Below are 27,016 nucleotides of genomic sequence, written 5' to 3'. Positions count from 1 at the left end.
TTTCAACCCTGAGTAACAAATATTATCCTTCATGGATTTATGTCTAAAGAGGTTCCTTTTTCATGTGAACTAGGTGTCAGTGTTCACTAAAATCCAAGTGACAACCTGGGAAAAATAATATAGTATATAATAATTAAAGACATGCAAGATTAAAATAATTTTACTTGCTCAGTTGTTTCCATCTCTGGAAGAAGTCATTAGCAGCCATTTCTGTAGGCTGGAAAAATTTGTTCAGTGTGATAGGTAGCTTCACGGAGATGTTTTGTAAAGCTCCTCCATATCTGGAAACGGCAATGACAACCTTTTAAAGAAAACCTTCTTTCCTTTTTTTCATAAGCAGCAGTTCTTAAACCATTTGTCCCAATTACATCTTTTTAAATAATATCATTACCTCTCTAAAAATATCATTGTATCCCTAAAAAACCAGACTATTGTTTTAAACAAATATCTTAGGAACAGCCATCCCAAACTGGGTCCTCAACTGTCCACTTCCAAATAATAGGTACTACACAAAATTTAATAACAGTATAGTAAGCAAATTACTTTGCTGATCCCAATCAGCTCAGTGAAGGCATATTGGAAGAGGATATTTTTCACTTGCTTACAAAAAGCAAGCAATGTAGGAGATTCATGTGTTTTCAGGAGGGAAATTTTCCATAAAGTGGGAGGCCACCACTGAGAATGATTGCCATCCTGCCCATACCCATGAACCTTGCAAGGAGTGGGGACTCTTAGCAGGCCCTGTCTAAATGACCAGGCTAAGCAATCAGATTCTATGCTTCCAAAGTGTTGCCTGATGGGAGAAGGTTTTATAGGATATGCTCCAGCAGATGAAGGAAAATTCAAAGTGAATATTCCTATGGTAGAAGGGCATAGGTGACTCAGTAAATTAAGATGGAAATGAAAAGCAGAGATGTAGATAGTGATGCCTACTTATTTTACGAATGGCAATGTGATAAATAATACTCATGAGGGGGGTATGGAGAACACTTCACAGGAGTTGGACCTGTCCCCAAGACTATTTTGATGCAAAATAATCTCAAGACTATTTCTTCATGAAATAGTTCAACTAAAATTCATCAAAATGTTTAATTGGCCCATATATGAAGCAGAAATAAATGATAACAATATTAATCCCTTCAAATAATTCTTGTGACAGAACCTTCACATCTTTTGTGAAGAGCTGCTACTAATAGTTAGCTTACTCCTTTTTGTTCCTCTTCCATTTCTTTTTTTCAACTCTTTGCTCAACCCCACCTCCCAAAACAAACACACACAAATACACCCACCCACCCAGGATTATGCTTTATATCTGAAGGCCACAAAAGTTTATGCCATCATCAATAAGCTAATCTTTAAGGTCACAAAATACACTTTTTTGTGTTCATGGAAATGGATTACTGCAGATATTCCTCTAGAAGTGCACTTAAATGAAAAATAATGTTCAAAGTTAAACAACTATACCTGAATTGAATGTTTAAGGCTGGCGCTTCCATGAAGTCTGATATACACTCAATATTTACAATCTGTTGAACTTGAGCGCCCCCTTCCACAGTGAGGTCAGCAGGTTTAGTCTGCAGATTCAGACGTGATAAGTTAAGGAAACAGATTTGTTTTCTGCTGTTATTCTTTTGCTGAACCTTGTAAAGATTGAATCAGGTCATAAAGGTTTGACAAGGTTAACATAGGTAGAAGGGAAATAAATAGATTAAGTGTATGTTTGAGATTAAATAGGTTGCTAGGATGTTGCTAGAAGACTTAAAATTATTGCTATAGACAGGTCAAGTTAGTGGATATTTGTCCATTAAATCACTAGGAATGAATAAAAATTAATTTAAAAAGTACAGGTGAAACTCAAAAAATTAGAATATCGTTCAAAAGTTCATTTATTTCAGTAATGCAACTTAAAAGGTGAAACTAATATATGAGATAGACTCATTACATGCAAAGGAAGATAGTTCAAGCCATGATTTGTCATAATTGTAATGATTATGGCTTACAGCTCATGAAAACCCCAAATCCACAATCTCAGAAAATTAGAATATTGTGAAAAGGTGCAATATTCTAGGTTTAAAGTGTCCCACTCTAATCAGCTAATTAAGCCATAACACCTGCAAAGGGTTCCTGAACCTTTAAATGGTCTCTCAGTCTGGTTCAGTAGGAATCACTATCGTGGGAAAGACTGCTGACCTGACAGCTGTGCAGAAAATCATCATTGACACCCTCCATAAGGAGGGAAAGTCTCAAAAGGTAATTGCAAAAGAAGCTGGATGTTCCCAAAGTGCTGTATCAAAGCACATTAATAGAAAGTTATGTGGAAGGGAAAAATGTGGAAGAAAAAGGTGCACAAGCAGCAGGGATGACTGCAGCCTGGAGAGGATTGTCAGGAAAAGGCCATTCAAAAGTGTTGGGGACTTTCAGGAATGATTTAAATTGTTTAAAGTTAGCTTAGCAAGAAGGAGCTAAGCTCAATGTAGAGATGTTATTAATTTCTTATTCTTTTCTTCTCAATATATTTTAGACTGTGTTTGTTAAAAATGACCGTTGTCTTACCTGAACGGTCCTTCTATGGGTGCTGCGAAGGGAATCCAATCATGGGTTAACTTAGCCTTCTAGCCTTGAGACTGAGTATGCAAATATCAAAGTTACGCCTCCTCTGACTGGACTTCCGCTTCCTCTCCAGTTCTTATTACGAAGTCCACCGAAGAAGCATTATGTCAATCCTCAACAAGCCGCAAGTCATCCGGCACTACGGAGTCAAGTCCAGTCAGTAACTAGTCACAGTCAAATGGAGCCCTGACCAGCCGAAGCCGCGGGCGGGTTTGGATTCCCTTCGCAGCACCCATAGAAGGACCGTTCAGGTAAGACAACGGTCATTCTCCTGTGTGCTGCTCCGGGAATCCAATCATGGGATATATCAAAGCAATGAACTCCCAGGGCGGGAGCTAGGCTGGTCAGGCTCCTCCGCAGACGGAAGGACCCTTTGCAACACTCTCCGCCCAAAGGACGCCTCGGCCGAGGCGAAGACATCAATCTTGTAGTGGCGAATAAAAGGCGAGGGGGATGCCCAAGTGGCCGCCCTGCAAATCTCTTCCACGGACGCTTGCGTCGCCCAGGCCGCTGTGGTGGCCGCACTCCTGGTGGAATGAGGAGTGATTCGCCTTGGAACCGGTCTGGAGTGGGTGTCATACGCCAACGCAATGCAAGCTTTCAACCATCGGCCGATGGTGTGGGAGGACACCTTCTGTCCCATTGAAGATGGCTGGAAGGAGACGAACAGGGCCTCCGATCTTCGGAACGACGCCGTGCGCTTCACATAGCGACGAAGAGCCCTGCGCACATCCAGATGGTGCCACTGACGTTCCCGCGGATGAGACGGGTGAGGACAAAAGTCCGGCAGGACAAGTTCTTGAGTTCTGTGAAACAATGAATTTATCTTTGGAAGAAAGGTCGGATCCAAACGAAGCACTACCTTGTTCGGGTGGAAGATGCAAAGATCCGCACGAACCGAAAGGGCTGCTAGCTCCGACACCCTCCTGGCCGATGTTATGGCCACCAGGAAAGCCGTCTTGAGTGTCAGCAAGCGGAGGCTGATGGAGTGTAGAGGCTCAAAGGGGGCAGCTGTAAGGGTCCTGAGAACCAAGGTCAAATCCCACGTGGGATAACGATGTACCGTCGGCGGTCGTAAGTTGGAAGCACCCTTAAGGAAGGTTCGAACTCGCAAGTGCTGGGATAAGGAGCGGCCTTGGCCACCCCCGACCACCGTTGACAAGGCTGTGACCTGACGGCGAAGTGTGTTTGGTGCCAACCCCTTGTTGAGGCCGGACTGCAAGAAATCCAGAACCTGGGGCACCGAGGCCTTGATGGGATCGACCCCGGTGCGTCGGCACCAGCGGCAGAAGGCCTGCCAGGTAGCTTCGTAAATACGGGTAGTCGACGGGCGACGGGCCGCCTGAATTGTAGAGATGACTTCGTCTGAATAGTGGAGGGCCGCTAGCATCTCCCGCTCACGTGCCACACGGCTAACTGCAACAGCTGAGGGCCCGGGTGCCGGAGAGCCCCTTGGTGGAGCTGAATCTTGTCGTCCGGGATCCTCCAAGGACGCGAAACGGACAGATGGACGAGGTCTGCGTACCAGGGACGTCTGGGCCACATTGGAGCGACCAGCAGCACTTCCGCCTGTTCTGACAATATCTTCTGAATGACCGACGGAAGGATCGGGAGAGGAGGAAAGGCATAGAGAAGGCCGGCCGGCCAACGGCTGCGTAGAGCGTCTACCCCCTCCGCCCCCGGAGCCTGGTATCGGGAGTAAAACCGGGGAAGTTGTGCGTTGCGCGGGTGAGCGAACAGATCCACCTCGGGCAGGCCGAAGCGGCGAGAGAGCTCCTGGAAGAGAATGGGGTGGAGCTGCCACTCCCCCTGATCCACAGTCGCTCTGCTCAGCCAGTCCGCCTGAGTGTTGGCTTCGCCCGAGATGTGCTCCGCCCGAATCGATGAGAGTCTGGGCTCCGCCCAATGGAACAACCTTTCCGCTTCCAGCATCAGAGCTCTGGACTGCGTTCCCCCTTGGCGGTTGATGTGAGCCTTGGAGGCCACATTGTCGGTCAGGATTAACACATGGTGATGAGATACAATGTCCCGAAATTCCAGGAGAGCCAGACGGATGGCCCGCAACTCCAGCCAGTTTATGCTGTTCGCCAGCTCCTGATCCGACCATCGACCTTGGGCCACCTTGTCCAGGGCATGGGCCCCCCATCCGAATAAGCTGGCGTCCGTTGTAACTTGAACGCGGTCCGGCTCCTTGAATGGACATCCCCTGAGGAGCCTGGACGACATCCACCAATGCAGGGACCGCCTGGCCTTGCCCGGGAGCTGCACCTTGATGTGGGAATGACTGGTATGCGCTCTTTGGAAGGGCAGCAGGAACCACTGGAGAGGACGCGCATGGAACCTGGCCCAGGGCACCACGCTGATGCAGGAGATCATCTTCCCTAGCAGTTTGGAAAGCGACAGCAGCGGTACTCGCCGATGGGATAGCGCATGATGCGCTAGGCGGTATATGCTCTGCCTCCTTTCCGGGGACAGGAAAACCTCGCACGACATCGAGTTGATGGTGGTTCCCAGATGAAGGAGGGACGTGGTTGGGCGCAGGTGGCTCTTGGGCAGATTGAGGACAAAGCCATGGTCCCGCAATGCGTCCATCGTGACCTGTAGGTCTCGGAGGGCCTGATCTCGAGAGGACGACAGCACCAACACGTCGTCCAAATAACAATTGATGCGTATTGGAATTGAGCGAAGGGAGGCTGCCAATACTGCCAGAAGCTTGGTGAACGTGCGCGGGGCCGAGGAGAGGCCGAATGGCAAGGCCCGGTATTGATAATGACGGTCGTTGAAGTGAAACCGCAGGAACTTCCGATGTGCCGGATGAATGGGCACATGGAGGTACGCTTCTTTGATGTCTATGGAAGTCATCATGTCGCCTTGGCGGATGGAAGCCAATATGCTCTTTAGAGAGTGCATTTTGAATTTTTGGTATTTGATATACTGATTGAGCTGTTTCAAATCTAGGATTGCCCTCCATCCCCCGGAGTTCTTTGGTACTAGGAACAAGATGGAATAAAACCCTAGGCCTCCCTGCCCTTTGGGAACTTGCTCTATGGCCCTGATGGTGAGAAGATGAGATATCTCGGTGTCCATAAGGCGCCGCTTTGACGGGCACCTGGGCACAGGGCACCTGATGAACCTCCTCGGGGGGATGGATAGAAATTCTAGCGTGAGACCCAAACTCACTACTTGAAGGGCCCAGGCGTCTGACGTGAGCTCCGCCCACCGGTGGGCGAAGGCCAAGAGACGTCCTCCTATGGGCCCTACCTCCTGCGAGTCAGCGGTATCTGCGAAAGGATCGGTTGCCCGCTCCTCGGAATGACCGTCTACTCTGCGCCTGACTCTGCTGGCGCCCCCTGTCTCTGGCCCCGGCTCGGTCCTGGCCACGGTCCTGTGCCTGGGAGAACCCCCTGGTATAGTTGGGGACATAGGGGGCAGAGGTAAACCCCGAGTCCCCAGACCGAAAGGGCTGCCGTCTACCATAAGGCTGTGGCCTTCTGGCCACACGGGCACTTGTGGAGGGAAGCACCCTACGTCTGTCCCGAGTCTCAATGAGAATTGGATCCAGCACTGAACCAAACAAGGCCCCGCCCTTAAAGGGCGTGGATGCTAGACGCCACTTGGATTTGATATCAGCTTGCCAGTGGCGGAGCCAGAGCAAACGGCGAGAGGCCACATTGGAAGCCACGGCTCGGGAAGCAAACTTCGCCGCGCTAAGGGTGGCATCAGCAGAAAACTCTAGGGCCGCTATCAGTTTGGTGACATCCTGATGGAGGCGCAGTTCCTCCGGATCCAACCTTTCCTGTAGCTGTCTCAGCCAAACTAAAGAAGTCCTATTAAAGAAGGAAGCTGCAGTGGCTGATCGCAAGGCCCACGCTGCTGCCTGATGAGTCTTGCGAAGGACCGATTCGGCCTTGCGGTCCTCGGCCTTCAATCCTTCCGAAATTTCAGAAGGAATTAATGCCGGTGAAGCAAGAGCCGCTATGGGAGCATCCACTGTGGGAAACTGCAGGAGGGCCTCCAACTCTGGGGAAGATGTGAAAAGCTTCCTATCACCAGACCCAGGGGCTTTAACCGCGGTCGGCTCATCCCACTGCTTTTGGATTAAATCAAGAAAAAGCTTGGGAGATGGGATAAAATCCTGCAGAGCCACCTGCTCAGCAAAGAGCCGCTCGGTGGCATCCAGGCCCACAGCAGCACTTTCTGCAGAAATTGCCTCCCCCATGTGGGTGGTAGTCTTGGCCTTATATAGCAGGGATTTGAAAAGAGTGTGCCTGAAAAGCCCAGGGGGCGGAGGCTGGTCCACAGGAAGGCCCTCGTCACCAGAGAGTTCCCTATCCTGGATTTCACCTTCTTCCACTAAGGGAGATTGTGCGCTAAACACAGAGTGTAAAGGGGAAGGAGGATCAGTTTGCAGAATGGAAGAATCCCCTTGTACTGCTTGGGGAGCCAGGCCTGAGTAGGCCAGAGTAGGCCTGGAGACCTGGGATCTACGCGCTAATTCCGCATCCACCCCTCTGGAAATAGCCTCTGAGATCATGCTGTAGAATTCAGCAGAAAGGCCCAAATCCTGGCCCTCCAGAGGCCTGAGGCCTGCAGCTGTGGGGGTGAACGTGGCAGAGGGCCCAGCGCGTGGAGGTGAACGAAGAGAAGCCCCACTAGCCTCCGAAATAATTGGGGGAGAACGAGGCCCGAAAGCCCCTACCTCGGGAATAGGGCCCTGGGGAAGCTGAATATCAGGAGACCAACCCTGCTCAACAACCCTCACCGGAGACACAGGCTGCTGAACCAAAACCGGAGGGGAAGAAATGGGAGCCCCAGATGCCTTGGGGGGAACTTTGGCCTTGTCCTTGCGCTTGTGCGACTTATCCCGAACAGTAGATGAGGCTCGAGGCCTACTAGTAGAGGCCCTGGTCGCGGCCCTGCTGGGCCCAGGGCTGGCCCCTCCCTCGCCAGGGGAACGGGGCTCAGAAACTGGCCGGACAGTACCTTGCAATTGATCAGCCATGATATGAGTTTGAAAGAGCTCAATCAGCGAGACAAAGGAATGCAATTGAAAGCACTTCGCCAAGAACGCCACGTGGAAGCAGAGACTAAGAGAAGCGACCTCCTCCCTGAGTCAGCAAACTCGAGTGAGGGAAAAGGGAGGGGCGGAAGCAGTGCGCAGACTCAAGCGCGCGAACAAAATCTGCCTTCTCATCCCAGGCGTTAGAGCGCATGCGTGAAAAGCGCTTCCAAATAAGGTCACCGGCTTCAAAGGCGCGAAATTCAAAGGAACCGCAAGGGAAATTCCCAACAGCCGATCCGTGTAATCCTCCGGCAGCCGCTCCAGCGAGGGCACAAAGGAGGGAGGCGGGGAAGGGGGGGAAGACCCGCTCCGACAAGCCAAAGCCTCGGATCTGACCGCGCCCGCGGGCGGGTGCTATCCGGCAGGGGTGGCAGCGCTGGGAGACTCAGCTTCCTTGCGCGCTGATGATAAGGGAGGGCAGGCGGAGAAGCCCCACTCCAGCTGCAGCGATCCGATATCCCTTAAGGGAAATAGCGAGGGAGGAATCTGCTGACAGCAATCTGCCGCTTTACCTCCAATCCAGCAAGAAATCCACAGTGAAAAACCAAGTAATTTCATCCTTAACCTAGAAATATTAGCAATTAATCAAGAGAGCGTTGAAAATAAGTCTCGTAGGCTTGACTGAGTAATAAGGACTGGAGAGGAAGCGGAAGTCCAGTCAGAGGAGGCGTAACTTTGATATTTGCATACTCAGTCTCAAGGCTAGAAGGCTAAGTTAACCCATGATTGGATTCCCGGAGCAGCACACAGGAGAATCTATACCGTTACGGGTTCTGGGAAGTCAGGGGGGGGAAGGATGTGGGGGGTCGGGGGGGGAGGGAGGGATATATACTAGGTTAGATAAGATGTGTTATCTCAATGTAATGTGACTTCACATGTATACTGTTCTTTTTAATTTTTCTTTAAAAATAGGATAGGCCAAGTATATTGACATGTAGCGGAAATACACCAAGGAGAGGAGGAGTGGGAAAGAAGAAAGATGGGCAGAGAGGGATGGGAGAGAGGGTGGGAGGGAAAGGTGAGAAGGAAGGGGGGGAGTGGATGTGGAGAGAGGAATGGTAGAGGAGGAGGGGAAGTAGGGGGATGATGGAGGGAAGATAGAAAGTTGGTGGGTGGTGGAAGAAAGAGGTGTATGGAGAGCAGAAGAGTAATATTGGGTTTCTATTTTCTGGGGCCTTGTTGACAAGAGGAATTGATGCAATTACTGTTTAATGCTGTATGGTGCTGGCTATGTACAGTATACATGTGAGTGTATGAAAATGAAAATAAGAAATTTGTGGGGAAAAAAAGTGTTGGGGACTTTCACAAGGAGTGGACTGAGGCTGGGGTCAGTGCATCAAGAGCCACCACACACAGACAGATCCTGGAAATGGGCTTCAAATGTCATATTCCTTTTGTCAAGCCGCTCCTGAACAACAAACGTCAGAAGTGTCTTACCTGGGCTAAAGAAAAACAGACCTGGTCTGTTGCTCAGTGGTCCAAAGTGCTCTTTTCTGATGAGAGCAACTTTCGCATCTCATTTGGAAACCAAGGACCCAGAGTATGGAGGAAGAATGGAGAGGCACACACTGCAAGATGTTTGAAGTCCAGTGTGAAGTTTCCAGTCTGTGTTGATTTGGGGAGCCATGTCATCTGCTGGTGTTGGTCCACTTTGCTTCATTAAGTCTAGGGTCAAAGCAGCCATCTACCAGGATGGAGCACTTCATGCTTCCTTCCGCAGACGAGCTTTATGGGGATGCTGACTTCATTTTCTTGCAGGACTTGGCACCTGCCCACACTGCCAAAAGCACCAAAACCTGGTTCAATGACCGTGGGGTTACTGTGCTTGATTAGCCAGCAAACTTGCCTGACCTGAATCCCATAGAGAATCTATGGGGCATTGCCAAGAGAAAGATGAGAGACATGAGACCGAACAATGCAGAAGAGCTGAAGGCTGCTATTGAAGCATCCTGGTCTTCCATAACACCTAAGCAGTGCCACAGGCTGATAGCTTCCATGCCATGCCGCATTGAGGCAATAATTGCTGCAAAAGGGGCCCAAACCAAATGCTGAGTACATATGCATGCTTATACTTTTCAGAGGTCCAATATTGTTCTATGTACAATCCTTGTTTTATTGATTGCATGTAATATTCTAATTTTCTGAGATTGTGGATTTGGAGTTTTCATGAGCTGTAAGCCATAATCATCACAATTATGAAAAATCACGGCTTGAACTATCTTGCTTTGCATGTAATGAGTCTATCTCATATATTAGTTTCACCTTTTGTTGCATTACTGAAATAAATAAACTTTTGCACAACATTCTAATTTTTTGATATACGTTTGCATAGGATTAATTATGGAAGAGATAAGAGGTCTATCTACTTTCCAAGTACAATTATTTTTTGTCATCCCACTCTTACTCTGTGATTTTTAACTTAGAAACACAGGTCAGAATGCAACCAAGAGCTTTCTGCTTGTAGACTATTGACCAATATGTGTACAAGATGGTTGGGAAAGGGGGAAAGGGATAGCAATAATAATAAGATTTATATGCCGCTTCACAGTTCTTTCACAGCCCTCTCTAAGCGGTTTACAGAGTCAGCATATTGCCCCCAACAATCTGGGTCCTCATTTTACCGACTTTGGAAGGATGGAAGGCTGAGTCAACCTTGAGCCTGGTAAGATTCAAACTGCTGGCAGCCAGTGATCAACAGAAGTAGACTGCAGTACTGCATTCTAACCGCTGCATCACCACGGCTCCTGCACTTATATCTGCTATCTTTGTCTAAAAGACATATTTTGCATATCTCTCTTATTAGTTAGGTTGATATTCTCGATGCTTCCACAATTTACTTTCTTTCAGTTCAGCTCCCTTTCTCTTCTGACTGCAGTTCAGAGCCTCATCTTCACCCTCCCTCTTTCCTTAATGGAAGAAAACATCGCACATCCTACCTGTTGAGATTTAAGCAGCTGAATCTCTCTTTGCATCATGCTCTCTGCTAAATAAAAACTGTACTGATTTTCTTTTACACAAGCACAATCGCAAGACTATTTATTATGGTTTCTTATATTGCTAATTTGAAAGTTTTTCTTTTTGTGCATTTTTGTGCTTTTTTAAAGCCATGACTGGCAAAGCATTGAGAGCGTTGTACTAAGCTAACAAAGAATGTATGATAGTGTAACACATAACCATATTCTGTAGTCTAGAATATTATATAGCTCATTTATATAAGTGACAAAGGATATTTGACTGAAGATCATCTGAACAGATTAATGTTGGAACAAAATTTAAAAATGGCGTGGAAGTTTTATTGCCATAAAATATGAACATACGACCTAGAAGAAAGAAGAAAATATTTTAAATCATATGATCAACATTAGCAATGAAGTCCATGGAGAACTTTTTAAAAATATTCACAAAAATGTATTTAGCATGTTTTCAAAATGCCGTGTGAAATTGTGAAGGGAATTTTTGAGCAGAAACTGAATGGTCATTTGTGTTTTCAAAACAAATGCTATGTGCTAGATGGATATTTGGGAAACATGGAAACATTATAGTTTTAAAATATATGTAACCCTCAGATTACATCCATTCATTAAGTGACTGTTTGAAATTAAAATTGGTGTTGAAGAACAGGGTCTTACCACCAGTCCTCAAAGCTATGGCAGGTGCAGCATCTCCATAGTCATTGCAATTTGGGCCATTGGCAACTGACTTGCCAATAAGATGATTGCAACATCTTGCAATCACAGGATTACCATTTACCTCATTCCCTGCTGGCTTCTTACAAGCAAAGTCAATGAGGAAGCTGGCAGAAGGTCACAAGTCACTCCTGAAAGTTACTCCAGCTGCTTTTCCTTCAGGGGATCTTGGACCCATAGCACGTGCCCGTACTCTGTAGCATTGATCCACCCACCCTTATTTCTTGCCCACCAGTCTGCTTAGCTAGGATGCCATTTCAACAGCATAAAAGCAAACACTTCTGAATTGCCACGTTTTCTTATGTCGTGGTCCTGTGAGGTCCTTGCTTAACAATCTGCAACAATCTTGCTTAACAACAGCAATGGGATTACTATTGCTAAGTTATGGGGACATACAACATTGTGCTTTATGACATTGCTTAGTGACAGAAATTACTGTTGTTAACTGAGGACCTCCTGTATGCAGCTCTTAGCTACAGAAGCTTTCTACTCATCAAGTGACAGAATACAACTGGCCTCTCTGAAAATCTTCACTTTCTGAGGGAAACCTTGTTTATGGGGCACGCTTTAGGAATCAAAGAAATTATATTTAAACTGAAAACTACATTTCAAACTTTTTAAAAACATCAATCACAATTTCAGCTCATAATAACCTATCAACTCACCCAAGTTCTGACGAAATTCAGATTTCAGACCAATCTGTAGTAACTGATTCTCAAACAGGACCCCATTGTTTTTGCAAACAAACCTAGAAGTAAAAAAAATAGCTGCATTCGTGAAACTATATTTAAACAATTATATACATTTTTCCTGTCTATCCTGGAGAGGGAATACAGATAGAGATGTAATAGAAGTAATAGAAGACATAAAAATCTAGATATATTACAGACTGAATTTTTACCCTAGAGGGGAAAATGTTTTCCAATTATAGAAAAATTATTCTGAGCAGGGTACGTAATCTGATTAAAACATTTAACCTTGCTAATCACATATATGGAAACATGTACATTCATGGTATATAGGACTGAATGAACATTTGCCTTAATCGGGAGTTCTATACCAACTGCCAAGTTTAGAGCTGGTCCTTTCTCTATAGCAATAATCCAGCCTATCATCTGGAAGATATAGAAATTAGCCAATCCTATTTTTGGAAAAACAAATCAATGACTCTTAAAGTGACAAACAGTTTTGTAACCTCATGGAAATAGGAAAGACTGGGTAAATCCTGGGAGGAATAAGAAGAGAAGAAATGGAAGCACTGATTTATCACATGCCTTGCAAAGTTGTCTTCTGAACCAGGAGCAAGTGATGCAGGATTTGCAGAATTGTCTGAAAACACATCCACTAACAAGCTCCCACTTGATGTTGCAGGAACAGAATTTGTGACAGCAGCTGCACCAAGACCTAACAGGTCTGCTGAAGGAGATGGAGTAGACTGCAAAAACAAAAACAAAAAACAGGTGTTTTAAATGCTGAAAAAAAGTACAGAGCCAAGATACCTTCTTTTCCCCCCCTCATTCTGTTTATGAAAGATCAGGTGTTACACCCCCAATCTTTTTCACACTTGGCAACTTTAAGATACATGGCCTTCAACTAAGAAATTTCAACTTCCTGGATGGACAGATCTGGGGATTGAGATCCACACATTTTAAAGTTGCCAAAAGCACTGCTTTTCCATGTTGACTTTAAAATAAATATGGCACTAAAGTTTTTTTAAAAAAATCCTTAACTTAGTACATGTATACACACACAAACACAAATACGGGGGAGAGGAGGAGAGGGGGGAGAGGAAGAGATTAAAGTAAACAGAAGAAACTAGTTTGCCTCCAATGTGTATGGTCATAATAAAACTGATGATCTCGTCTATATTTCTCTGAAAATGGAACAGACGCTACGTGGGAAAGATATAGGCAGGATTCCCAATTTCTATTCCCACATGTTCTATTTTGGCCTCCCATATTTAGACCATACGGATTTCACTGGAAGGGTCCAAGGTGAGCTTCTCTTTGGGGACACCTGAACATGAGTAGCTCTCCTGCTGCAGAATCTGATCAAGCAGGACTTTTTGAGTTCTGTTGGTGTTCAACTTGAGCAACAGATTCAGAGCTCCTGATGGTGGGAATGTAAAAGAAAAAACCTATGTGCACAGCCCATTACACACAAAATGAATGCAAACCCTGTTATGGAATGAAACCTATCAATTCAGGTGTCAGTCTGAGAATAGTAGTGGATAAAAGTACAGGAAATATGGAAAAAAATTGTAATTCTGCATTCACTCGTAAGACATTCTTGAGTTGTCTTTATGTATTCTTCTATTTGTGAATCTAGTGATCAATATTAACTGAATGTGTGACTTTGCATATACGAAGTCCTGCTCCAGAAATATTTATATTTATTAAGCAAAACATGACTTATCTGTGATAGAAACAAATGAAAGATGCTTTCCTGCCGAGAGCAGGAGTTATAAATTATCACTCTGAAAATAGTTATAAAAATGTTAAAATAAGGTTGCAGTAATAAAACACGAGGGATAATATTCCCTCCCCCTCTGAAACAGTAAAAACATGCACTATAAACCTACCGCTGTGCTTGCGTTTACAAGGGTGGCTTCAGTGCTACCATTGATATCCGAGCTTCTTTCCTTTTTGGTTTCTTCCAAATCAGTAACTGTATTGGGACCCTTTTTCTTTTTCAGCTTGGTTAGAATGGAAGATTCCCTTTCTGGAAATGGAGGCATTTCTTCTAGCACTGTTGCCTTAGAAAGAAACCGAGCCACATTTTGGAAACTTTAAGAAACATGTTTTGACCTCTTAACAATCTTAAAACAATTTTGCAAAGCTTCTTTTCTGGTAACATTGTACTGCAAACTAGAGCATACAAAACCTTTGCTAGATCAATTCTCGAATACAGCTCGTCTGCCTGGAATCCACACTGTATGTCAGACATTAATATAATTGAGCGAGTCCAGAGATATTTCACGAGAAGAGTCCTCCACTCAACAGAATGCCTTATGTCACCAGGGTTGAAGTTTTGGGCTTGGACAACCTAGAACTACATCGATTAATATCTGACCTAAGCATAGTACACAAAATTATCTGTTACGTCTTACCTGTCAATGATTACTTCAGCTTCAACCGCAATAATACACAGGCAAACAATAGATACAAACTCAAGATAAACTGCTCCAAACTCAATTGCAGAAAATACAACAACAACAGAGTGGTCAATGCCTGGAATGCACTCCCTGACTGTGTCTTATATCTTCAAACCCCCATAACTTTAACCTTAAACTGTCTAGTATGGACCTCACCCCTTTCCTAAGAGGTCTGTAGGGGTCATGTATAAGCGCACCAGCATGCCTACCATCTATGTCCTAATGTTTCTTTTCATTCATACCCATTTTTCTGTGTTCAAGTCCATGTTTATACTTGTACCTGTTATCTCATACATGTTTGACAAATAAATAAATAAAATAAATATAACAACAGCTTTGTCTAAATCAGGAGTGGATCTTTCTCTTTTTTAAAGTCCTGAAGGCCACCTGAATGCTGACCATATTAACTGTTTTTTGCCCTCTGGGTTGCCCTTGGGAGAGAGTGGAGAAGTTCATTAATTCTCCCCTCCTTAGTGATTTCCTGAAAGGTTCTTTTCATGCCAAGCACAGAGACCATGCCTGTCAAATGTGGAAGCCAGAATGTCAGTCTCCACTTTGGAGTTCCTTTGGCAATGGAGCTCTGCAAAGAAAATAGGCATGGACAGATAGTTCAAAAGGAACCAGTAGAGACAAGGTAGAAACTGGCTGGAAATGCTGCTGAAAGTGAGCACCACTATAAGTGGGACCAATTACAAATTGTCAACAAGAAAATGTGTGGAGGTGTGTACCCCTGCAGCGGTCTCCCCAAAAATTATGAAGGGAGAAAGAAGGTAAAGGTTGCCCTTACTTTGGCTAAATAAGCAAATCACTACTCAGTGCTCCCATAGCATTTAAAGGAGTTGTGGGTTCAGTCCCTTAGACTTGATTTTAAGCAGTGGGAATATCACCATCCACAGCACCTGTTTCTTCACTACCTCCACTTTCTCTACCTTACCACTGTCCCCTTTCCTCTGCTGAACAGAGGAAGATAGAGATAGATAAATTAACACTGAAATTAAAAGATAAAGAAGAGTCGGAATATTATGAAATTTGGAACAATTGGTACAAATGGCTGCAAAACAAGAATAAAATTAATTAAGCCGAAAAACAATATATATAAATAGATATAGAACTGTGTATAAAGGTGTGTAAATATAGAAGCGAAATATTATATACATGTACAGGTATGATGAAATAACAATGCTGATATAATGACTGTAAGGTGTTATAGAAGGAAAAAATAATAAAAAATCTGCTAAAAAATAAAGGGAAAAGGTGTAAGCAATAGCTACAGCACTTAGACTTATATACTGCTTTACAGTGCTTTACGGCCCTCTCTAAGGGGTTTATAGAGCCAGCATATTGACCCCCCCCCCCAAACAATCTGGGTCCTCATTTTACCCACCTCGGAAGGATGGAAGCTTGAGTTAACCTTGAGCCTGGTGAGATTTCAACTGCCAAATTGCAGCCAGTCAGCAGTCAGCAGAAGTAGACTACAGTACTGCACTCTTAACTACTGTGCCACTGTGGCTCAGGTGGTAAGCAGCAGGTGACTGAAGGAATTAGCCCTGCCCTTAAGGGCACTAATTTCATAAAAGTACTTGCTCCGTGTCAGCACTGTCTGAGCACCTACAAAGCAGTGTCTCATTGGCTTAGGAACAGTAGGCTGCTGCTGTGGCTTTTAACTAGCTGGCCAGTGCAGCACTACAGGCAGTCCTCGACTTACAACAGTTCACTCAGTGACCATTCAAAGTTACAATGGCACTGAAAAATGTGACTTACAACCGTTTTTCACACTTATGACCATTGAAGCGTCCCCATGTTCATGGGATCAAAATTCAGATGCTTGGAACTGACTTCTATTTATGACGCTTGTGGTCACGCGATCCCCTTTTGCGACCTTCTGACAAGCAAAGTCAATGGGAGAAGCCAGATTCACTTAAGGATCGTGTTACTAATTTAACCACGCAACAACTGTGTCAAGAAAGGTCGTAAAATGGGGCAAAACTCACTGAACAAATGTCTCCCTTAGCTCAATTGTGGCTGTTAATCAAGGACTACCTGCACAGCATTCATTGATTCCAAATCACTAAGTGCAGGTGGATCTTTCTTGGATTATCAGGCCTAAGATCTACACACACACACACACACACACACCAACTTCAGCCTTGGTGACGTCATTGCAATCTGTTGAAGACAGATATGTGTTGTGGCCCAGCAGGAGCCGTTGGAGCTGCCGACAGACTCCGACAGCGAGAGACCCTATGAGTTGGCTCTGGACGATGTGGAGGACCTTGGGCAGGGTTCAGACTCCGAGCAGGGACCAGAGAGGCTGGTTGGCCACCAGGAGGCGCCTGAGGCATGGAGCAGCAGTGAAAGTCAAAGGGAGTTTGTCCCTGACGTCAGGCCCTGGAGCAGTGGGGTGGAGCAAAGGGAGTTGGTCCTGGATGCCAGGCAGAGAAGGGTGGAGAAGCGCAGGCAGCAATTATGGAGACATAGAAGATAATCAGGCCCAGGTGGTTGTGATTTGGCTCCTCCCAAGAGTGTATATAAGAAGAGACTTTGGGATAAGACCTTTTGCAGGACACAACCATTATACTAATCTGGAGAAGCTCTTGTATGTATCTCTTATCTGTGGGAGTCTGGGTTGCTGCCAATATCTGTGAGTAATTACTGTGAATAAAGCGTGGCTAACAGTAACCTTTGGTCGGCGTGACTCACCAGACGGAAGGGGGTCAGAACAATATGCAACTGCCTTCAAAGTTATCACTAAGAGTTGAGTTGTTAAGAAATTAAAAAAAAAACAGAACTGTCTCTTTGGAGGTAAGGTTCCTAACTATAAATATATGTAACCACACATACATACATACCAAAATATCAGTACTAGCAATTGTACTGAGCCTCAAGTACTCAACAGCTCTCTGCTGTAGCTCAACGTCCGCATTCTTTAGTTGGCTGTCACTGCGTAACACGTCTTGAACGGTAGTTTTTATCTCAGGAAATAAATTTACAAACTTGATGTAAGTAGACAGAAGTAGTGCTCTAGTTGGGACACTGCACAGATGGAACTTTGAATGCAACAGGTTGAACTGGATAAGAGGACTTGGTGAGAGAAAGAAAACAGAGTCAGCGCTAACACTCCATTCACAATGATTTGTTTGATTGGGGGGGGGGAGGGGAAGGAGTTCAGCATGAAAATCCTGATATTGCGTTTTGAAATATAGGACATTTCTGCTGCTGGGCATTTTAAATTTCTAATTTATGCTACTACTATTCAGTTCTAATGGTTTATATTGTTTTAATATTCAAACCAGGGGCAGGCAAACTTATATTTGTGTGTATCTGTGACATTTCTCTTGATTCTCATATTTGTTTTTTTAACTGTAATTTTATTTTTTAAATATTCTTTTTTAAAAAAAGATACTAGTATGCTGCAATCAAATCTCTAAAAATGATAGGTAAGCAATTAATTATCCCAAATACATTGCTTACTTCTGCTTTAAAGGGAGAAATAATAAAAAGATCTGGTTACATGCCGGAGATAATTATCTTCTTAAAAGTCAGTAATGGTATTCTGGTTAGGGGATTGAACAAGAACTGGGATAAGTAGAGCCACACTTAATCATATGAGGCCTGAGCTGACTCTCAGTGTGATTGTGCTACTGAGGATATTATAGTGTTTTTACCTGGATCTTGGATCCCCAGCAATCAAGTTTCCAAATTCTCCCAAAATGTAACCACCCACTTTGACCAAGTTTTCATGGCATGCTGGTGCTTGGAGAGCCTGTTGAAAAAGGCATTTGGGAAGCATAAAAATATTACCAATTCAGAAATGTGCTGAGGCAAATATACACATACATATACACATACATACATACATACACACACACACACACACATATATATACACACACACATACATGCACACACACACACACACACACACACACACATATATATATATGTTTTTTATTTGTGTTTTTTATTTGTGCTAACAAAGGCAACAGTAAAAATGTTGGGTTTCTGTCGTGATGGACTCTTGTGACGAGCCGATTGACAGATGATGGAAGCAGTTAGCTTCCTCCCATAATTGGGGCTTACCAGGGGTTGTGACACTAAATATATATATAGCTGATGAGAGCTAAATAGCTTGAAATAGATCTATACTAGTCTCCCTTTATTTATTTATCAGCATAAATATAACACACACACACACACACACACACACACACACACACACACACACACACACACACACACACACACACACACACACACACACACACACATATATATATATATATATATATATATATATATAGTGTCAATATGGGAGGGAGCATACTGCTTCCCTTTTTCTGTCTTTTGGCTCACCCTAGGAGTCATCCAGGCAGAAAGCCATTTTTTAAATATTGCCTTTGTTATTGTTACATTTGTGTTGCAATTGTGCTGATATAGACAGACAGACAGACAGACAGACATATATATTCTGTTATATGCATAACCTATTCTTAGGGTCCAGATGTATAAGGAACACAAATGTTATACAATCAGGAAAAATTATTTCTGATAACCCTGTTAGGATTTTTCCCCCCAAAACTGTAGAGGTATTCTTATTTATACTTAGATCCAAATTCTGCCCTTGGAATAGACCCACAAACACCCCCACCCCTAATAATTACAGTTAATCCACAGGATAAGTTTATGGCCATAATCAACCAGAGAAGTCTGTTCAAGGAAACAGACTCAAAGTAAGGAAACACATTCCACCTTCCCCAATTGATTACACAGTTTTAAAATGTTTATTAGCTATTCTGCAATCAACACTTACCTAATTTACAAGATACTCACAGGAGACCAACTTTACTTGTTAAACACCTTTATAATGCTCATTTATCTTTAGTAGAGAGTTATTTATTTTTAATAAATAAGTTCCATTCTTAAATACATCTTTTCTGCACTTTGACAATTACAGTACAATAAAAAAACCTTTGCAAGCAATTAATTGAACTGCTAGAGGTTATGTCCAGTCCCTTCCCTAACTATGTACTGAGTTGGGAGGAAAAAGGGGGTTGGGGAGAAACAAGATAGAAATAGAAAATTGAGTTTCCTGCCTGCTTTTGAGTCTGACTATCCCTCCAGTGACCTTGGACCCACACATTGCTAATAAAAAATGGTCCTTTGTATATCATAGCTTTTGATAGAAAAAATTATTCATTACTTAGGGGTTTAGATACATGAAAGATGACTTGTTACCTGCAATAAGAACACCTTTACTGTCTTAAGAATAGCGTATAACTTTCATGAAAACTCTCTCCAAGCAAGGTTTTACCATACATTTTCAGGTCAAGGCAGAGTTCCAAGTATATGACTCTTCATTACTAGACGATCTTGACAAGTGCCATTTGGCTTTTGATTGGGATAGAGAAGCTGAGATCTGTATGACCAGTTGTCAAACCAGAAGAATTTTGTTTTTAATACTGGAGCCCAGGATAAATGAGTCCTAGAGCTTTTCTCTAAGGTTGCTGAAGCCAAATTAGACCTTTAAAATTATAATAGGCCAATATGGATGCTATGTCCTCAGATGACGGAAGTGTCTGGAATTTCTAATATCACCTTGCCTCTCCTTTTGTAAAGTTACACATTCATAAAAGCACAATACATTTTCAAAAAAGTCACTACAGTGCAGATTTTTTTAAACTAATAAACCATCAGATACCAAATCCATTTCTCATTTTTCTAGAAAGCTCTTATCCAAAAATACTATACAGGCTACTTATTAATGTTTTGTAAGTACATATTAACATTAGATGATACTAAAAATATTAAAATTATGAAGAAGTATTAGATCCAGATTTTTTTTTTAAAAAATCAACTGATAAAACAATGTAAGGAAGAAGAAATACAAGAAGTAAAAAAGAAAAAGTCCATTTAAAATAACTTCCCCTCATAACAACTTGTCTTCTATTCATGAATTACCCAACTAGTTTGTTTTTATTATAGAGTACAATGGGTTACAGGTAGAAAAGACCGCCGAACAATAGTCTTACCTCAAAAACTGTCTTTGCAGCATATCCTTGCACATCATCTCTGTTAATTACTATTTGAATTACTCTGTACCACACTTCTTCACTAATGTAATCCCCAGCAATTCGAATCAAATTCAGTATGGTATCCACATACCATGTATAGTCCACTGCATATTTCTCAGCCAGAATTGCAACTTTGAGTACCTGGAAAAAGAAAGGAACGAAGGAAGGAAGGAGGGAGGGAGGAAAAGGAATATGGGTTACCTTCTTATTTAAGCAATTACAAAAACGAATTTAGTACATTACATTTAGTACAACACAAATTAACATTTATCTTTGAACTAATAACAAAGGCCTGATATAGCATAGTTCTACAAATACTCTAATCAAATGAAAAAAAAACTTTTTCACAATGAGCAGTTTGAATACACAATTTAATGAACTGATCAATGCCAGCACCAAGTTTTTTGTTCAGAAGAAAAATGATGCTGAATTTAATAGGGAGGAATTTTTGCTATAACACTAAAGTCCATGTATGACCATTCCCTAACTAATGTGCCTACATGTTAGTTATTCCTCTGAATAGTGTAAGTGTCAGAGCATCATATTTCAAACTCCAACAATAATTCCTGCCCCAAAACAATTTCTAACTTCATTGTTATATTTTTTTGAAATAAGTTTAGTTGCTATTGAAATTATGATATGTAGATTGTTAAAACAAAATAAACCCCAGTCACGTTACATGCACAGCATGCAATGAAAGCTGAGATACATTTTTAAAAACTTACGATTTCTTCTCTAATAGAATAATCAGCCGTTTCCAGATAATTCAGCATTTCGGCTACAATTTGTTGGGCATTGCTTCGGTCACACATAGCATACAGGAGATCCACTGCTCTCTGTCGTACACTTACATCTCTCTCGGTCTAGAAGTAGCATCATAATTATAGCATAAAAAATTAGGGGAAAGATATGAAAATAATTTTCAAACAGGTCTGTATACCATGAGACTTTGAGAATATTGAGATACTGAGAACTGAACCAGAATCAATAATTTTGTCATGAAATCAAGAAGTCTAAATAGTACTTGGCATAAAATGACTATTAATGTACAGTGTCTGAAAGAGCTGTATTATTGCTAGCAGAGTTCAAGTTGCATTCAGGTACTTTAAGATAAAGTAGAAGATGATTCAATGAATTAAAAATATATGTACATTGCACAGAGTCCTCAGAAACTCTTTAAAGTAGGGATGAAATAAAGAATAAAGGCCAGGATCTTTCCTTATCCAAATATCTTTCTTGAACTGAATAGAACAGAGCCAAACTCAAGGCCGCATCCAGCCCATTGGGTGCTTTGATCTGGCCCACAGGGCTGACCTGGAAACAACAAAGGACTGGCCCGTGGCCCTCCCGAGCTCCATTTCCGCTGGCAGAGGGTTGCAGGAAGCCGTCGCATCTGAAAACTGAGTTTGGGAGCCCATTTTCATTGGCAGGGCCCTCAGGCCACAGGCGCCCCTGACACAAGTAATGTCAAGCAGGCCATGCCTACCCTGGCTACACTCACCCTGGCCCCCTGCGGCCCTCAATGAAATTGAATTTGACACCCCTGGATTAAAAAGTATTGAGGATTGAATGGGATGCACCAACCTAATAATAGGGTCAGCTCTATAAAATGTACTTGCTTAGACAGTAGCAATAGCAAAGAAGAGGAAAGCTGTACATCTTACTGCCTGTTCAGCATCCTCCAAGCTAACTGATATGTCCAGGTGCAGCAAAGGACAATATTCCATCTTCAGTTATGAAGATAGATTCAAAGTGGGACATTTGTACAAGGTGTAGGCGGGAGCTTTTCATTTCTTTTTGCCTCAAACAACAGAATAGCAAGGCCAATAATATGGAGAGAAGGGGCAAGGAAGGAACAGGAATCGAGGCACAGCAGAAAAATGGAAGATGAAAGAATGGAACGTACAAACTACTCCCAATTTCACTCCCTGTGGAATGAATGTCCTCTTCCAAAATTATTGTCTATCTGTGATTAAGTTCAGCCCTAGCTTTAATCATGCAGGAGTCACACATTTAGGAAAGGAGGGAACTCCCACATTATGAACTTTCACTTCTCTTCCTTCCTCCACGGTTACTCATTTAACTTTCCCCCCTCTTTTCTGCATCTTCATAGGTAGAGAGGGCTCTTCTTAGGGTTACCAACACAGCATTGTTCTACTTGCTAAATTCCGATACAGCAAAACAGAATGGGAGCTAAAGTTCAAGCATGGCCTAATTGGATAAAAACCTCAACCTTATTGTGGGTTATGAAATGTTTTAAAGAGGTTGCAAAGAAAAAACATTTTCATAGCCTGCAATAGTTTAATAAAAACTTGGAGAAAACGTGCTAGAAAAACCAATAAAATGCATACCACTTGTTTGATTTGGTGCTGGGTTTTTGTTCTTTTTAATGTGGTTAGTTTTATTGTTTTTATGCGGTTCTAACTTTTGATTGGGAGTTGCCCAGAGCTGATAAGATAGGCAGCTCTATAAATGATTTAAACAAATAAAATAAAAATCAAGCAGAATAATCAGGGTTGTAGAAAATATACAGAACCAAATGTTACCTTCAATGCATTGATCACTGTTTCTATGTGTGTTTTCACAGCCTCATGTGAAAATTCAGAGCTGGCAAGTGTGCACATGCTTTCCAATGCTAAGTAACGAAGATTAGTTTCCCGGTGTTGCAAAAACTGGCCTAGCTGATTACAGGCACGAACAAGCAGGTTTGGTTCACTAGGCAGAAGAGAGGATGTAAAAAGTTAATAAACTGTAAGAGTCAGTAGCACAAGTATATTGGAGAGCATTAGTGAGAGCATTGATAGATAGCATAGCCTTTATTGTCATTGTATATCATGTATACAATAAAATTGTTTTGAATTAAAAGGAAAAGGTACCTTCACTGGCATTAAAAGTGCAGCTAATATTTTCTGAATGTTAGTAATAATAAGAAGTACAATTCATTTTAAAGCAGGAAACTTTATCTGTATCATTTTCACAGAGCATTTCATAAGAGCTGGGAGTATGCATTTTGGAATAATATAGTCAATTATGTATAATCCTGATGTTCTAGTGATGGCATATATACATATACACATACATACACACACAGAGTATACACACACAAACACACACACACACACACATATACATACACATACACACACACACAAGAATAAGAACTACTACAAATTATATTAGAAAAAGAACGTGAAAAAGAAATAAATAGAAAAAGCTAAAAGTATAGTAAAAAAAGAAAGTAGAAGAAAGTAGAAAAAACAAGGAAGATATAAAAGCATCAAGAAATATTTTCTGATATTCTTCACAACAGTTATTGAGTACAATTTTATTTTAACTTCTCTGATAAAACCAAGTTATATCATGACTCACTTCTTTCTCTACTTTATCGTGTCTGAAGATCAAAACCATAAATCACAAGTTCATTTTTTAAATTTTTTATGTAAAATGTCATAAGTGTTTTCCAGTCACCAATAAATGTAGATGTTATCTTGTTTCTGTTGGCATATTTACTTTTCATGCTGTTTCATCAACATTAAATGTTTTGGATGAGCTTATCAATATAGTAATTGGCATAGGAATCCCAGATGTTATCCTACATCTAGACTGATCATTCTTTGGTTCAGGAAGTCACATCTGACATTCCCATGTGATCGTACAATACTACAAACACATGGTTATTATCCATGAGTGAGCAGCATCACACATAATTTAAGAATTAGGACAAAATAATATCATAAAATTGCCAAGCAGGTATGTATGTATGGCCCTTGTTCTTCATAAAAATTCAGTTCAGTCCTACAACTATGGAAACCAAGACCTTGGATACAAGGATCTTTAAAAATGTACTTTATACATGCACAAAAGTTCATCTGCCATTTTGTACATTTATAGAGTAACAAAAAACAAGTTAAAACCTGTAGTTACACAAATCTTTATCAGCTATGGTCTCTCCTTAGCAACCAAAGAAACACAAAACCTTGGACCATAAAATTATAACCAAGAGCTACTTGTATTTTTTGAATCAATCTTATCCAAGAAAAACAATTTAATGGAATCTTGTGGGTTTTTTTTTCACAAGATTACATTTTTTTTCTTATTATGCTATTCCAGCATCATCAAACTATGTCTTATTTTGGTGCTGTTTTTAATTGATGAAAATGCATTGAAAATAATGTAAGCAAAGCAAGAATGATTGGCCAAGTTCAGAAATATTTGTCCTCTCAAGGGAAAGCATATGAATCGAAGACGGTCATTATAGGGCACAGAGCAAAGCGAGATTTGAGATGCACTATGGTGCTGTCACTTGAGAAGATGTGTGACTGAGACTCATTTTCAAGTCATCCTTTTAGGTAGACTTCTGAAATGGAATACAATTTCAATAGGGAAAATATGTGCTTAAAATCTCATTCCTGTCTCCCCACATTGGTTGCACCTGATTCACACAACATGCTAAACAAAATGTGTTTCAGTTTTGGATCATGTGTAAACCAGGAAATAAATCCACACTGAGGTTAAGGCAGGGAACCATATGAAGCCATAACTTATGTTAGCTGGCATGTGGTTCCACGATTAAGCAACCAGTAAGTCTTCCAGGAAAACAAAGTTTAGTTCAAGTTTCGAGTTTAATAGAATTTGTATGCCGCCCACTCCCACTGGGACTCTGGGCGTCTAATTCAGGAACAGTTGCAAACAGAGCCACTCCTATATACTCCTTTTTCCCTATGCTTCAGGAATGCAGAGAGCTCATTTTAAAGGTAAAACAAAGGACTCAACTAATCTCTCCACACCCTGCGTGTTTATTTCCTTTTTTGTTTTTAAAGAAAGACAAAATACAAATCCAGGTACCAGCAACAGAGTGGAGAAAGACCAGATCCCCATGGCGTGTTGCAGTTTACAGTGTCTTCTAACATGAGTGATCCTTTTTGGCTTAACTTTTGAATCACTTAAATTGTTGTTCGAAAAGCTCCTGATTTTTCCAATGTGGTAAGGTTCGAGTTGGAAATTGCCACTGAACAGGTCTTTGAAGTGACATGCAATTACACAGTTCAGGGCTGTTTTAAAAGGCCACGGCAGTTTTCACAGCACAGTTTTCCTCCAAAGCTTACCTGTCATGGTGGATAATTAAACTAATCGCCTCAAACAGTACAGCATTCTTTGCATTTGAATGCTGCACTTTCTTCGATTTAGGAGGTTCTTGAGCTTTGTTAAGAATAGTTTCCAGACATTCTGTGAGACGTCCTCGAACGGAAGGGTCTTTTGGGAGAAAGAAACTCATTAGGCAAATTTGCTGAACAAAGTAAAATTATACAATTACTATATGACCTTTAAATGTCTCATTGAAAAACTCAGTGCTATTTTCAGATAACATGGAATAACATATCATGCAAGTATAGAGTACCTAATGATTTCTGATCTAGGCAGCTCTTAGCTTCAATACAATACACAGCATTAAATAATTCCAATCCTAAATGTGTGGAAAAATGCAGAAAGTTACATTTTTAAGTGAAAAAACAACAGCACCTTCCATGAAATGCTCAAGTTTGTGGCAGTATTGCACCACAATGTTCCTCAGAGCTGGGTAGACTTGTCAAAATGGAAATAGCAAAGAAAGATTCTCTCCAGTCTGCTTACTAGCATCAGGAAAATAAGGAGTAAGTAAGATCAGGAATGCTGAGAAATCCATCCTTGCTTAATAAGCTATAATCCAACAGTCATCATTTCTGTCTATATTACAGCTAATTAGTGTTAGACTATTAGACAATATTGGAGACAAATAAGACAAACTGAATTTAAGTGCAGGGCAACAGTTCCCAGCCAATGTTTTGACACAATGGGAGGACATTTCTTTTCAAATTATTGAAATAGTTATGACCCCCCACAAGAGCAAGATGCACATATGGGACTCGGGAATGTTATACTTGCAAGAGATGTTATTCCAGATGTTATCTGGAAGTGACCTCCAACACAAACAGCAAATATAGCACTTATAATATGATCTAGCCTCCGCTTAGCATTTCCAAGAATATTCAGTTACTATTCAAGAAAGCTTATACTGGCTTAACAAGAATATATTTTTTGCCTGAAGTTTAATTCAAATCTGTTTTCCTGCCATTTTTGACCTAACATTGTCCTTGTGTGCATTTGTTTTTGCCTCTGAATGGCAAACCTCAGTTATCTGAAAACTCTAATTGCATCTTTCATTCATCTTAAGATCTCCAAGACAAATATACCCCAAAGCTTCCACAAATTCCTTTCTCCTTTTGCATTTCTCCAATTTGTAAACAAATTTTTAAAAGTGATGAACTATAGAACTATATTCCAGAAGCAACCAGAAGAGTGTAGAATATGATATAAGTTTTGTTTCAAGTTCTGGAAAATATGTGTTTGATATCACATATATTACGATTGCATTTTAATAGTGACATCACTATTA

General features: G+C 41.9%; 1 protein-coding gene across 1 annotated transcript in view; it reads right to left on the bottom strand.

The window, feature by feature from the left end:
• Window positions 1–27,016, bottom strand: part of AP2A2 (adaptor related protein complex 2 subunit alpha 2) — a 67,454-nt gene that overhangs the window by 8,025 nt on the left and 32,413 nt on the right. Inside the window, exons 8-19 of the mRNA XM_014058557.2 lie at window positions 25,689–25,836; window positions 23,130–23,298; window positions 21,309–21,446; window positions 20,542–20,724; window positions 18,178–18,275; window positions 17,362–17,593; window positions 13,940–14,113; window positions 12,633–12,793; window positions 12,024–12,106; window positions 10,903–10,992; window positions 1,465–1,588; window positions 165–281 (exon numbers count right to left, since the gene is read on the bottom strand). Coding sequence (XP_013914032.2) covers window positions 165–281; window positions 1,465–1,588; window positions 10,903–10,992; window positions 12,024–12,106; window positions 12,633–12,793; window positions 13,940–14,113; window positions 17,362–17,593; window positions 18,178–18,275; window positions 20,542–20,724; window positions 21,309–21,446; window positions 23,130–23,298; window positions 25,689–25,836 — 1,717 coding nt within the window. The remainder of the gene's footprint in view (window positions 1–164; window positions 282–1,464; window positions 1,589–10,902; window positions 10,993–12,023; window positions 12,107–12,632; window positions 12,794–13,939; window positions 14,114–17,361; window positions 17,594–18,177; window positions 18,276–20,541; window positions 20,725–21,308; window positions 21,447–23,129; window positions 23,299–25,688; window positions 25,837–27,016) is intronic.

Source organism: Thamnophis sirtalis, unplaced genomic scaffold (genome assembly GCF_051295495.1).
Source record: "Thamnophis sirtalis isolate CommonGarterSnake01/CBP01778 unplaced genomic scaffold, rThaSir2_p1.2 scaffold_1, whole genome shotgun sequence".
In the NCBI taxonomy this organism is placed as follows: Eukaryota; Metazoa; Chordata; class Lepidosauria; order Squamata; family Natricidae; genus Thamnophis; species Thamnophis sirtalis.
Note: the sequence above shows the minus strand (reverse complement) of the source record. Positions and strands in the feature narration are given on the sequence as shown.